The sequence below is a fragment of the Ovis aries genome, chromosome 23, assembly GCF_016772045.2.
Source record: "Ovis aries strain OAR_USU_Benz2616 breed Rambouillet chromosome 23, ARS-UI_Ramb_v3.0, whole genome shotgun sequence".
Lineage (NCBI taxonomy): Eukaryota > Metazoa > Chordata > Mammalia > Artiodactyla > Bovidae > Ovis > Ovis aries.
The window spans coordinates 35,717,212-35,731,827 of NC_056076.1; the positions used below are offsets into that span (position 1 = coordinate 35,717,212).

The 14,616-nt window shown below is 42.3% G+C and overlaps 1 protein-coding gene across 1 annotated transcript in view; it reads right to left on the bottom strand.

Annotated features, from left to right (window-relative positions):
- COLEC12 (collectin subfamily member 12) overlaps positions 1 to 14,616 on the bottom strand; it is a 178,896-nt gene that overhangs the window by 25,242 nt on the left and 139,038 nt on the right. Inside the window, exons 3-5 of the mRNA XM_004020490.6 lie at positions 12,776 to 12,898; positions 3,336 to 3,434; positions 1,078 to 2,124 (exon numbers count right to left, since the gene is read on the bottom strand). Of these exons, the coding sequence (XP_004020539.3) occupies positions 1,078 to 2,124; positions 3,336 to 3,434; positions 12,776 to 12,898 (1,269 nt within the window). The remainder of the gene's footprint in view (positions 1 to 1,077; positions 2,125 to 3,335; positions 3,435 to 12,775; positions 12,899 to 14,616) is intronic.

The following is a 14,616-nucleotide window of genomic DNA, read 5'->3' on the forward strand; positions in this document are numbered from 1 at the left end:
TTTATATGTAAGTCACATCATTTCCCTCCTCTGTGGCCTGACAGTTACTGTGATGGCCAATCATCCACTGTTCGTGGCACTTGGAAGTAGCCATCTCTTAATGGTCACTCCATGATCTAGAAGATTGAACCTTTCTTCCAAAGGAGCCCAATTTGTAATGGCATTGAAATAGCTAGGCACTGAAAAGTTCCAAATTAACCAGTCTTTCATTCACAAACATTTAATGGAGCACCTTTAAGCACTGTCCACAAATTCTTAGTTATGCTTCCCTTCTATTTCCCTTCGAGAAATAGAACTTAATTCCCCTCCCCTTTGTGTGTGAGATGGACTTAGTGACTTGTTTCTAAAGGAGAGGATATGGTGGAATGATGGTATGTGACCTTTGAGGCTAAAAGACATCTTGGCTTCCTTCTGTTTCTCTTGGATCATTTGCTCTGGAGGCAGCCAGCTGCCCTGCTGTGAGGACACTCAAGCAATTTCACATGATGAGGAACCAAGGCCACCTGCCAATAACCAACAAGCCCAAGAGCCATATGAATGAGCCATCTTGGAAGCAGCTCCTCAGCCCCAATTAAAGCTTCAGAAGACTACAGCCCCAGGGCTTCCCTGGTGGTCCAGTGGTTAATTCTGGGGACATGAGTTCCATCCCTGTTCCAGGAAGAGTCCACATTCCTCGGGGCAACTAGGCCCAGGTGCCATAACTACTGAAGCCCCCAAGCACCTGGTGCCCATGCTCTGCAACAAGAGAAGCCACTGCAATGAGAAGCCCGTGCACTGCAACAAGAGGAGCCCCTACTTGCCGCAGCTAGAGAAAGCCTGTGAGCAGCAACAAAGACCTCCCTGCCCCAGCACAACCAAAAATAGATAAATAAGAAGACTATTGTTCCAGCTATCATCTTAACTACAACCTCATGAGAGATACTGAGCCCAAACCACCGACTTACACTAAGCTACTCCCGAATCCCTGATCCTCAGGAACTACACAGTAATACAGGCTTATTGTTTTAAATTGTCGAGCTTTAGGGTCAGTTGTCCTACAATCATAGATAACAACGTAAGTTCAGAATTTCCACTTACCTTGCAGGATGGTAAAATTCTTGATGAGCTGACCATGCTTGGAGTCCACCAGCTTCATTTCTTCCATAATCACTGACAAGTTGGCCACTTCCGTGTCCAACCTCGACCTCATCAAATCTTGCTGCATCCTGAGAGAAACGGAATCCAAACGGATGTTGGCCAGCGTGTTGTTCAGGGAGGTCAGATCGTCCGTGTGTTTGGTCAGCGTGTCCGTGCACGTGGTCCTGACTTCATTCAGGTTGCTGGTCAGTGTCCGCAGGTAGTGGGCTGTGTAGCTGATATTGCTGATGATGTTCACAATGTCTGACTCGAAGAGCTGGAAGCGCTCCTCGAGCTGGCTGAATTTGGCCGCCGTTCTGTTCTCCGCATCCCTGTGCACGTCCTGCAGGTCCTTCAGGTTCTGCTCGTTGGCTTGGGAGGCTGTGGTGATATTGTCCATCTGCCCTGTGAAGGAGCTGAGCTGGCTGTTCATGTCCTCCAGGGTGTCGTTGTTGGCTTTGGCCAAGGCGGAGTTATTGGCAGCCAGAGTCTGCAGGCTCTGCACCTTCTCCTTCAGCCAATCCGTGTCCTTCTTGGCTTGAAGGAAGACCTGCTGTAGGTTCTGGAAGTCGTTCTTGATGCGCTGGATCGCCTGGCTCGTGTCATCCACAGAGCGCTGCAGATTCGTGATGAGGTTCCTCTGCTGCACCTGTGTTAGGTTCAGGTTGTTGAGGTTCATGATGACCACATTGTGAGAGTACATTTGGCTCTGCAGGTTGCCCTGCAGCACGCTCGTGTCCTGCTGAAGATTCGTGACGTAGCCGTTATAGGCCTGCAGGGTTTTGTTGACAGTGGTGATGAGGAAGGAGTTATTCTCCAAAGTTTCCTTCAGTTGACTCTGCCGGTCCACCAGTGCATCCCCACTTGCCTGCAACTTCTCCAGCGTATCTTTGTTCTTGCTGGTCTTTTCCGTGATCTCACGAAGTTGCTGACGGAGATCCAGGATGTCTGACCTGAAGGTGGAGAGTTCTGAGTTGGTGCTGAGCGCTTTCTTTCCCGTTTGGTCCCCTGGAATCAGACACATGTGTTACTCAGGTTGGTGGGATGGAGGCGCGTTCAAGTGAGGTCACAGATTCCCAAGAATAAAACAGAGTTTTATTCCTAACTGGAATGTGCTCTGTTTCGGACAGAAAACTTGTGTGATGTGCTCACTGCATGCATTAGTAAAATCTACATCTCTGTTAAACCTGGGTCCTCAGGAATTGGAAAGGGTGCAGAATACCAGCACAGATTAACTTGGGTGAACACTTTTCTCATGGAAGGAGGGGGAATTTACTTGTTTCTAGAGCACTAGGAAGGATGACAAGAAGGCAATAACCTTCTATTTGTTAAGTTCACCAAAATTATTCTTTTAAAGATTGGGGGAAAAAAATCACATAATAAAATAGGCTAGAATCTTCTATTTCTCAAAATCACCAAAATTCTTCTTTAAAAAGTTGGGGGAAAAAAATCACAGGATAAAATAGGCTGGAATTTTCTATTTCTTAAAATTAATTTCTACAATTATTTTGTGCAGTTTGCTGCTGCTGTTGCTGCTGCTAAGTCGCTTCAGTCGTGTCTGACTCTTAGCGACCCCATGGACTGCAGTCTACCAGGCTCCTCCATCCATGGGATTTTCCATGCAAGAGTACTGGAGTGGGATGCCATTGCCTTCTTCATTGTGCAGTTTAAAATATTTCAAATAAGAATTTACCAAGCATTTTATAAAAGAGCTTTTGATAAAGGGTATCTGTGATTTTTTTTCACCAGGATTGATCTTCAGATTTTATTTGGTACACAATAGTATTTTTGCGGGGAGGGGATTCAACTTCAAAATTGGTCCTTAATTTTAAAATTTTAAAGCTTTTGAATTAAATCATGAGGAAACATTAACATACAACATGAAAGTTTAAGGTCTTTCTGGGTGAATGTGAGTTTAGAGCCATGTCATTCTTAAAAAAAAAAACAACTGATCATTTACATAGAGTTGAGTTAGGGCAGCTGTCCCCCACCTCTGGGATGTAATGTCTGAAGACCTGAAGTGGAGCTGATGTAATAAGAATAGAAATAAAGTGCACAGTAAATGTAATGCACTTGAATCATCCCCAAACCATCCTCCCACCCACCCCCGGTCAGTGGAAAAATTGTTTTCCATGAAATCAGTGTCTGGTACCAAGAAGGTTAGGGACTGCTGAGTTAACAGGGATTCAACTTCATAGTTCACTCTCACTGCAGATTACCTAATTTTTTCAGGTCGCTTTCCACTGCTGTGAGCTTGTCATCATAGGTTTGGCGAGATGTCTCCATGCCACCTGTAACATTGTCCATTTTCTCTACAACTAAGATTTGGAAATCAATGGATTAATGCACATACCTGCTCACATTTTATCTTTCAGTTTCAACAACAGATCATTTCATGACAGAATAAAGGAAACAGAAAAAAACAAAAAGTATAAATGAAATCAAATCTAGGGGAAAAGCCATTCTTTTAGGAAAATAAATAACGTACTTGTTGCAAATCCCAATGGCAGTTTGGTCGTTGAGAACTCTAGGTTCTTAGCTGTTCTCATGATTACGTAGTGCCTTGGGGACTCTAGAAATAGTTTAGAACTTCCTAAATTTTTTTGTATTATAAAAGTCCTCAACCTGTATTATCATTTATATTAATTTCCATAGGTGGAAGAATAACATTGTAATTTATTTACAAAGTTGTGTCACTCAGACTCCCTGCTATTCTTGGCAAGTGTGACTCACTTATCTGCAAGGAGATTCCACAGCAAAGAACATCTAGCTCAAGTTTATACATAAAATCCTAGTAAAAGAGATGCAAAGTCAAGGGTATTTGCCACTTTCTGTCCTGAGTTCACCACTAAGGCCTGACAATCTGCTTCTCCTTAGTGACATGTGAATCTTTAACAGTTCACAAGAAGATGCCTAAGTGGGTTTCCAAATAATAATAATTTCCCAAGAAGACATTTCCCCCAGCATTTTCCTGACTGTATATTACTGGAAAAGTTAGTGATGCAGTGTTAAATGAAAGCCACTGTTCTTATTCATTCTCAGAAGAATTAATTCTCTATGGTTATAAATTTATCATTCTAAAATGTCTAGGAACTGTCTCCTGAGGCAAAGGAAGCAAAAGCAAAAATAAACAAATGTAACCTAATTAAACTCAAAAACTTTAGCACAGCAAAGGAAACCACTGACAAAATGAGAAGATAACCTACTGAATGAGAGAAGATATTTGCAAATGATATGACTCTTAGGGGTTCATATCCAAGATATATAAATAGCTTATACAACTCAATATCAAAAATCAAGCCAATTTTAAAAATGGGCAGAAGACCTGAATAGACATTTTCCCAAAGAAGATATACAGATGGCCAACAAGTAAGTGAAAAAACGTTCCACATCACCAGAGAAACACAAGTCAAAACCACAATGTCAGAACCACCATGTCTCACACTGGTCAGAAAGTCTACAGATAACAAATGTTAGTGAGGATGTGGAGAAAAGGGAACCCTAGTACACTATTGGTGAAAGCATAGATTAGTATAGCCACTATGGAGAACAGTAAGGAGCTTCTTTAAAAGACTAAAGTCAGAGCTACCACATGACCCAGCAATTCCACATCTGGGTATGTACCTGAAGAAAATGAAAACACTAATTTGACAAGATATAGGCACGTCAATGTTCACAGCAGCAATATTTGCAATAGCCAAGATAAGGAATCAACTAAGTGACCATCGGTGGAAGAACGGGTCAAGAAGATGTGGTGCATACATACGGAAGGAAATATCACTCAGTCATAAACAAGAGTGAAATTCTGCCATTTGCGACAACATGGAAGGGCCTGGCGGGTATTGTGCTTAGTGAAATAAGTCAGACAAAGAAAGATGAATACTGTATAATGTCACTTATATGTGGAATCTAAAAAATAAAACAAGCTAATATAGTATATATAACAAAACAGAAACAGACTCACAGATACAGAGAACAAACTAGTGGTTACCAGTTGGAAGAGGGGAGGGACAAGAGGGGTAGGAGATTAAGGGATACAAATTATGAATAAAATAAAAAACAAGGATATACTGTATAGCACAGGGAAATATAACCATTATTTTGTAATGACTTTAAATGGAATATAATCTGTAAAAATATTGAACCAACTATGTTTGACATCAAAACTAATATAATATTGTCAGTCAAATATCTCCACTAAAAATGTAGAAACAAATAAAGTATATAAAGTGAAAAATAAAGAATAGCATTTCAAATAAGAGTGTCTCTCTCCAGAAGTGACTCCCATGAAATCCAGCCTCCAGCAGCTTGAGATCAAGGCTGACTGTCCCTCTCGGTATCGACAGCTTTTGAAAAAATGATGACTCATTTTTTAAAGCATGGCTATGGTTTATATATTACTTGTAGGCCAATGGATCCAGTCTATTTTATTCAGCAAGCCTTCCAGCCATGCAGGACCACGTGAGAAGATTCTTGGAGCTCTCGTCAAGGAGCAGATGTGTGACCTAAAGTGAACCAGCCCCAGGGCTCCCGGCACCTTCCCTGGAGAAGCTGGTTGTGCTCTTCCCCAAGCTTCTCCAGTTCAGTCATAATGAAATGTGTGGCTTGCATCAAACTCTTTCTCCTCCAAGCATTTCCATGCATGCTTCTCCCCACCTAGAATGTTCTTCCCAGGCTTCTTCCCCAAGCTAAGCCCTCCCTGCTCTTCAAGACTCAGCTGGTCACATCCTATAAGAAACCTATGCTGAAGTTTATCTTGCTAGGGTCTCTCTCCTGATCACAGGACTCCCATCACGGTGTTGTCATGGTTTCGCTACTCCAAGACCCCTTGCGTGCGTGTGTGCTATGTCACTTCAGTTGTGTTTGACTCTCTGCGACCTTATGGACTGTAGTCCGCCAGGCTCCTCTGTGCATGGGATTCTCCAGGCAAGAATACTGGAGTGGGTTGCCATGCCCTCCTCCTGGGGATCTGCTCAATCCGGGCATTGAACCCAAGTCTCTTAGGTCTGCATTGGCAGACGGGTTCTTTACCACTAGCGCCACCTGGGAAGTCCCCAATATCCCTTAGGGCAGGAAAATTGGTGCTGGTTTTATCCCCAGCTCTTAGCTCAGTGTGTGGCACGTAGTAGGTATCCATCACAGATTTATTCATTACGTTGTTTATTTAAATAAACAAGAATCTGCCTGCTGGCTGCCGAGGCCTGTGGAAAAAGAATCAACTGAGCTAAAGGTTATGCAAACAAACATACAAACCAACCCAGGGAGGGCTTGGCATCGGCAATGAGCATGGCATTTAGTTGAATAATTATCTTTTTTTTTTTTTTTCAAAAAATTACCATATAGACCCAGAGATACAGTTAAAATAATCTGAGGGTTTTCTAACAGGCATGGTTATTCCTAGAAACTCCAAAGAACAAAATGTTTCATCTGCATTTTAGCAAAGCTACCCTTTAAAAAAATAAAACATGTAATGTTTACAAGTTTAGGTTCAGTTTTGATTCTCAAATCAAAACACAAGCCTCAGTCTGTCCTCAAACCACACACAGGGACCTTGAGTCCTGCCCCTTTTTCCTGGAAGCCAGAGAAACCTCTGAATATGCTGACAGGCAGTCATTTTCAACCCTCTCTAATTTGTCTTCCATTTTACTTTTTAAAAACCCAGAACTGTCATAGACAGATCATTCAGGTTTGTATAGAGTAAAAGAAATAAATACATTCACTTAAAAATCCGTTAGGTTTCTCTTTGGTGCTAGAAAACTCTTTGCCCTGCCCACAAGGGCTAATGAACTGGTTGTAGGCACCAAGGCGGTGTATCTGTGTTTAAAAATAGGATTTGGATATAAAGCTGCAAACTTCAGGGACTGCTTAAAAATGCTAGACTGATGGAGACCAGAAGTCACACTTACTGTAAAAACACACAGCATTTTCACCAGTTTTTACTCTTAACTCATTAGCACAAATCCTCAGTCAGGAAAATAGTGGCAGACATCCTCTCTGAGCCTAGAAACTCCCCGTCTTCGGAGGGAGACCTCGGTGTGTAGATTGTTCTCACATGAGGAAAACAAAGAGGGAGCACAGAAAGGTCCAAGCAGTCTGTTTTTTAACCTGGTCCCCTTTATTAGAAAGTGTTTCTTGACAGACTTTTATCTTCAAAGTATTACTTTAGGTGTCATATATATGAAACATTGCCCCTCTTCAAGTACCCCAAAAGCTCAATTCTCTAGCTTCCAACAATAACACCTTTTCTATAAAAGTGCTTGATTTTTTAAAATTATTTTAAATTGAAGGATAATTGCTTTATACCATTGTGTTGGTTTCTACCATACAGCAACATGAACCAGCCATAGATATACATATGTCCCCTCCAGTGTTTTTTAAGACTCATTTACTCTTGGCTGCACTGGGTCTCGGTTGGCGCTCGTGGCTTTCTCCAGGTGCAGCAGGTGGGCTTCTCACTGTGGCGGCTTTTCTTGTGTGGAGCATGGCGCTGGATCACAGGCTCAGTGTTTGTGGCACACAGGCATAGTTGCTTCACTGCACGTGGGACTTCCCAGACCAGGGCTTGAGCCTGCGTCCCCTGCACTGGCAGGCAGATTCTTAACCACTGGACCACTAGGGAAGCCCTATAAAAGCCCTTGATCTGGGCCACTAACCTCTTCCTCCCTTGTCTTGATTCCAGCCATTCTTTAAGGTCCACTCTGAATCTCACTGGCCCATTGTGTGAAGCCTTCCCTGATGATCCGATTCCACACCAACGGGACTCTGTATCCGAATGGCAATAAAATCAGCCCCTACAGATGGCCTCACTCTTTCCAAGGTGTATCACATCATCATTGCGGTTAATCCTTATGACTGCTATTTCACACATGAAAAAACCTGAGGCCCAGAGATGTCCAGTAACTTCCTTAGAGTCACACAGCTTATAAGAGACTAAGTGAGATTCCAGGCCCGGAGATCTAACTCCAACATCCACGTTTACTCTGTAATTCCACTTCGCCTCTCATGGAGTACTTCTTTTTCCTAAATACGGTTTCTTCCAAGAAAAATCCCTTGAGGAGGAGAATTGTGTCTTTTTTCTTGTTGAGAGGACCAACTCATGGTCTGCTAGTCTTTTTATTTTTAACATTTATTTTTTATGGCTGGGTTGGGTCTTAGCTGTGGCATGTGGGTTCTTTGTTGCAGCACGCGGCTTCTCCCTAGTTGAGCTGCGTGGGCTCATTTGCTCCACAGCACATGTGATCTTAGCTCCCTGACCAGGGGTTGAACCTGAGTCCCTTGTGTTGGTCTACTCTTAGATTCTTAATCACTGGATGACCAGGGAAGTCCCAGGACTATGTCTTCTTTATCTTCCTTTTATATTCATCATTCTTAGAGGTCTACCAAGTACTTGTCATGTTTGGGGCAAACATGGACGTGGAGGGTCCAGAGACATAGCTCATGACCGAGCCTCCAGGACAGGAAAGAAGAATAGAGTCCTGCCTGGTGCTCAGGATGATGTCTACCAGTTTGACTGTAGGAAACACAACCCTTCATTGGTATCTGGGACTTCCCAGTAATACCAGGTACATTCCCCTGGGATGTAGTAAAGACATTTCTACCTTGAACACTATTTCAGGTTTCATTACAAAAATACTGTCTGGTGAGAAGGTGTTATCCTTGATTCTAACAACACCTACACAGTGTGGTCTGATGCTCATTTGAAAGCTTGCTTACCCAGCTGTAATGCTACCCTGCAGAACTGAGCAGCAAGGCAGACATCTGTGACTAGGAATGTTGTATTAGAGGAGGTTCTTACTGAGAAAGATTCAGATGTCTGTCTTTCTTCTTTATCTGAAATCCCTTAAGGTAGCATCCTGCTGGGTAGGACCGCAAAATAAGATTTTCCTGTTCAGGGACTGTTCCAGAGAAAAAATAACCCATAACTTAGAAGGTGGCTTCGGCCTGGATGATAAATAGTCCAGGACAGAGGGTGCACCAAGCTGTAACCGTCCAAGAATGGGCTTTTTGTAAAGTGGCTGACATGCCGCATAGTCACCACTAGTGTGCTGACCTGATCTGTCTGGGTGACTCAGCAGTTCTCTGACTTGTTCAGCAAATTCTCTGGAAGGAACTTAAGTTATATCCTAACTTGTATCTGCATAAGTGACATAAAAAGAGAACTAAAGAACAGTTGGGGCTTCCCTGGTGGCTCAGACAGTAAAGAGTCCACCTGCAATGTAGGAGATCTGGGTTCAATCCCTGGGTCGGGAAGATCCCCTGGAGAAGGGAATGGCAACCCACTCCAGTATTCTTGCCTGGAGAATTCCATACACAGAGGTGTCTTCCGGGCCATAGTCCATAGGGTCACAAAGAGTCAGATATGACCAAGTGACTAACACACACACACACACACACACACACACACACACACACAGAGAACAGTTTTGAAGAAAAAACTATGGAGATGCCTTTACAAACTCTGATAAATAATGGAGTTTCTATTTTATTTCCTTCCAACTTCTCCTTCAGAGAAACCTCTTCCTTCGCTGAATATTCTTTTTTTGTTTCTTCCTTTTTATTTTAAAGTTGAATGTGTTTCTCCAGACTTCAAAGGGATGTGTGTGAAGGAAGAAGTTATCTTTCTGCCTCTTGCCATGTTGGGTCACCAGAATCTTATCAACAAGAAAGAAGAATCACTGTTCAAAGTAAGGAGAAAACACATCTGGAAAATATCAGTATTTAAGTTCATCAAGGCTGTGTTTAAAGATAAAAACTTCATGTTGTATTATCTTCTTTTTGTCAGAAGACGCCTGAGGGATGGGGGCCTTGGAGTAGAGAAAGAGGAATAAGAACATGGTCTTGCCTCTGATTTGTCTCGCCCTCTCAATCTCATCCTCCTTTATCCTGGTGAGATACACCCAGAGCAGGCCAAGCAATCTTTGGGATTTTAAGCTTTCAGGGAGGGCCCTGAGTCGCAGCAATTGCTTTAGAGGTCACTGAGTATTGATTGATTGCCTTTATAGAAGTCAGTCATAATTTACAATTCAACCATTCATCCATCTTCTCATTAATTCACTCAATAAACTTTATTGGGTCCCAATTATGTACTATGAGCCACACGCTAGTAGGAGATTTAATAAATAAAAGATAGCCTCTTGTCTTTTTGGAGCTTACAGTTTGGGTGGTGGGACAGACCCACTGGCAGTAATGATATAGTGCAACAGGGTCTAGAGTGAAAAATAACGCCATGGGGACCAGCAGGTGGGCACCCAACTCAGCTCTCAGGGACTGCTTGCAGGACACGTGTCTGAGGGAGACATGATGGGAAAGAAGGAAGAGAAAGTCATGAGAAAAAGGTGGAGAAGAGGGAAAATGTGTTCCAGGCAAATGGACCCACACAAACAGGCCAGAGCCGAGGCCTTTCCACTCTCATAAAAACAGAGGAAATACCTGTACTTTAAAAAAAAGAAACAAAAAAACCCCCCTCCTTTGGATCTATCTGTATAATTAAAGAGTCTAGACTTTTTTTTTCCCCCAGAGGTGAAAATGACAAAATACCACATAGAGGTATTTCTTCAAACCTTTCTCATCTCTGTTTACTTTCGTGACATCACATAGTGCCCAGCCTTACAGATACCAGTTAAATGACAGTTTGATTTCAAGCCTCTTCTTTATTTGAGTTCACTAGGAAAAGTTGTGGAGAAGTGAGTAATGACCTCAATAACCTAGTAAAGGAAGGTAGCCAGGCCGAATTACCTAGGACATAAAACACCCTCCTTTTCCCCATTAGGTTTCCTCCCCCGCCTTCCCCTGTTCAGCCTTCGCCACGATTTAATAGCCTTTCTTAACACTTGCTCTGTTAATCCTGGGTGAGATTAACTCATTGCAACTGGATAAAATGGCCTGGTAATTTTCCATATTTCCACTGCCCAAGTTCATCAGTCAACACACTATGGGAACACATACAATTTTCCATGGAAATAGGTTTAGAAATGGACTCCATAAGCCTCGACTGTATTATTTTTAATATGTTTTGCCATTCTCATGGCTAGAACTGTAAAAACACAGTTATGAAGAAGAGAGAGTCCTTTAGACTGCAAGGAGATTAAACCAGTCAATCCTAAAGGAAATCCACCCTGAATATTCACTGGAAGGACTAATGCTGAAGCTGCAGCTCCAATACTGTGGCCACCTGATGTGAAGAGCCAACTCATTGGAAAAGACACTGACGCTGGGAAAGACTGAAGGCGAAAGCAGAAGAGGGGGGCAGAGGATGAGATGGTTAGATGGCATCATCAACTCAACAGACATAAGTTTGAGCAAACTCTGGGAAACAGTTGAAGGACAGGGGAGCCTGGTGTGCTGTAGTCCACGGGGTTGCAAAGTGTTCAACACGACTTAGCAACTAAACAACAACAACAAGGAAGACAGAGATTTAGCTGCTGTACTGGGCCCAACCTCAGAACACGTGGCTCAGTTATATCATCTTTGCTCATCACAAGCACCTTGAAGAATGGCACCATTACTGTCATTTTAGAAGGTAAAAAGTCAGTAACACTGAGAGGTTACAATTCATACCCAGGTTACACAGCCAGGCAAGGACTTAGAGTAACTCCTGGCCCGTCAACGAGCACTTAATAAACACTAGCAATTGCTCTTCAAATGGTGGACTCAAGAACTGAACAGGGACCATTCTCATTCTAGTACACTGTTGTCTCAGGAAGCCACTAAATCCTGGGAGAATAGTGGGAGGAGTTACAAGTTGGAGGGAATTCACTTAGCATCTTTCTGTCCCCAGGTCAAATCGACAGGGCAGGGAACAGAGATGGGGACATGTGGAATTCTCCACTCTTAACCTGTCAGGGTGAAGATGAGCAGACCCCATGTCTGCCTCTCTCGCTGAAACCAGACGACACGTCTGTTTCACGTGTCTCTGTGAGGCTTCCGTGGCTGTTTTCTATAAAAGGGTTTACACAGTTCGTGATTCTGTATCAGGACACCTTCACCTGTGGTGTCTGGAATGCCTGTCAGGGTGGGGCGAACCAACCCACTTTATCTGCAAGTCTGGGGGATTCAGGCAAAAATCCTGTACCAACCTTAAACCAGACACGTTCAAAGAATATCTGATAAGCTGTAAAGCACAGCTGACATGGTGGTGCCATCTCTGTGTTTCATTTCTACAGGGCAGTGTTTTTCTGGAGCTAGATAAACAACAGTGACCACAGTAAATGCACTGAAGAGAAAAAAAGGGAATTATAAGGCCAGTCCTCGGGTGACGTAAGTCGTGTCTCTGGAGGTCTTACCCTCTGTCAATAGAGTTTTCCTGTGTGCTGACTCCAGGGTTTTTGTGGGGCCTCTTAAAGATAAGATGAAAAAAGGCAGAGGAAGAGGGAGTATCTGGAAATAAGTAGGAAAAAGCAATAAAGAGGGAAAAAAATTACAACTCATAAAAGGACCATGATTATGGTTGAAATGACTCAAGAGGAATTGCTCCTTCTATCCTTTCTGATTCCACAGCTATAAGAAGCTCAAGACAGAAAAATGGAGCTTCGGAGGTTTAAGTTTTGCATCTGAATTGTGTTAATGAACTACTTCATGCCTGCAAATGTACTTGTGTTTTCAGGCGTAAATGAACGACAGGAAACTTGCTTTTTAGAAGGAAAAAGAAAACAGTACTTACCTTTGTATCCCAAAATGGCTACTGTGATGGTAAGCAAGGCACATAAAATGTATAGTAGTATGATAGAAAGCTTCAGTGCCCAGTTATTTTTACATTTGGTACATTGTGTTCCTTCTTGAATACCTGTAAGAAAAGGCATATCTTAACAACAGTAACCACAAACACCATTTCAGAAGTAAATTTTTGCATTTTGGTTTAAATACTATAAGAATATAGTTTTCACATATGCCTTTCTATAGGTTGAGTGGTATTTTAAAATCAAACATACGCACCGCTTGAGCAACACATGTAACCCAACTTAAATATTGCCATTATGTTATTATAAACATATTTAACCACTTGAAAATAGCACAGAACTTTGTTTCATAGAACAGTTTCCAAATCACATTCCATTATCATAAGATCTCGATAGGACAAAAGATGTAAAACACCCACATCTACCTGTTTCGGCCACTGTTGGACCAACAGTAATTCAAACACAGCTAATCAAAAAAAAAAAAAGTGACTTTTCCCTTGACGTTTGTTTCAGTGGGGTGCTTGAGTTAATTCCTACTGTTTTCAAGAGTCACTTGTCAAATTTGTAGGAATTTGGAGAGTTGGTTGTTAAATTGTTGGCAGCTTGAAATCAACCCTGGAGGGACTATTTACACCACGGAAATTTGCAAACACTATACATGATGCCCTCACACATCCCAGATTGGTTTACCAGCATGCCACTGGCTATAATGTACTATATAACTTAATAATGTACTATAACTTACTATAGCAGAAAATATAGGTAATTTTAGGATTAAAATGCTCAATATATAACCACTTTTGTACATTACATATATGCAGGAAACAGACACTGACCCTTATTTATCACAGTGATAATGAATAACAACTAGGGAACAACCAGAAAAACCAGACATTTCTGATGAGAAGAGGTAATTTTTTATTGCTCACAGTTGAACTGTTTGAAAAACACTCTAGTCTAAGTGGTAAACCACCATCACTTCTGCAAGGGACTCCAGAAACTAACCCATAAAAAGGGAACTTGCCATAGTTTTATTAGAAACACAGAAGACATAGGCTCTGGACACTTTAATGCGGAAATCCCACTGTAAGGCATGTCGGGAGAGTCCTCCTTTCCTTGACTGGTTTTCCTATGTGCATCTCACTAATAGAGTCCCCCAGGAGCAATAGCACATAAAGGACTGATCTCCTAGAACTGTGCTCAATAACTTTTGATGGATAAATTGTGAAGATTAAGCCACAGCCGAAGTTCCTCCCCTTTGGTTTGTAATTTTACGCCTAGTGCCCTTCTTCAGTGAAAAGAGTCCTTCAGCTGTGTTTAATGCAAAATGATGAGAGAAACAGCATAGAACAATGCCTCAAATTTAACTTCCAGGGTTTAACCAATCCCTCTGGTGTCCTGGGTTATACACCCAAGGGGTGGGGGGTTCAAGCTCTCTCTTCCATGGCTTAGAGCAGTGATTCATGGCTTAGAGCAGTGATTCTTGAACTTTCTTATTTCCATCCCTCAGTACTACCACCATCCCATCCCACTGGCTTCACTTGAAGGGCTGGTTAAAACATAGCCTTTCTAATTCAGGAAGTCTGAGAAGGCACCTGAGAATCTGAACTTCCAACAAGTCCCCAGGGGCTGTGATGCTGCAAGTCTGGCCGCCATGCGTTAAAACAGTGCTTTTCAAAAAGTGCTCACAGGTCACGGTGAAATGCAGATCTGATTCAGTAGGTCTGAGGTAGGAGCTAACACTCTGCATTTCTAACTAGGTCTAGGAGATGCTTCACTGGAGGAACACAATTTGAGGCGCTAAGGTTTGTTTTAGGAGATGGTT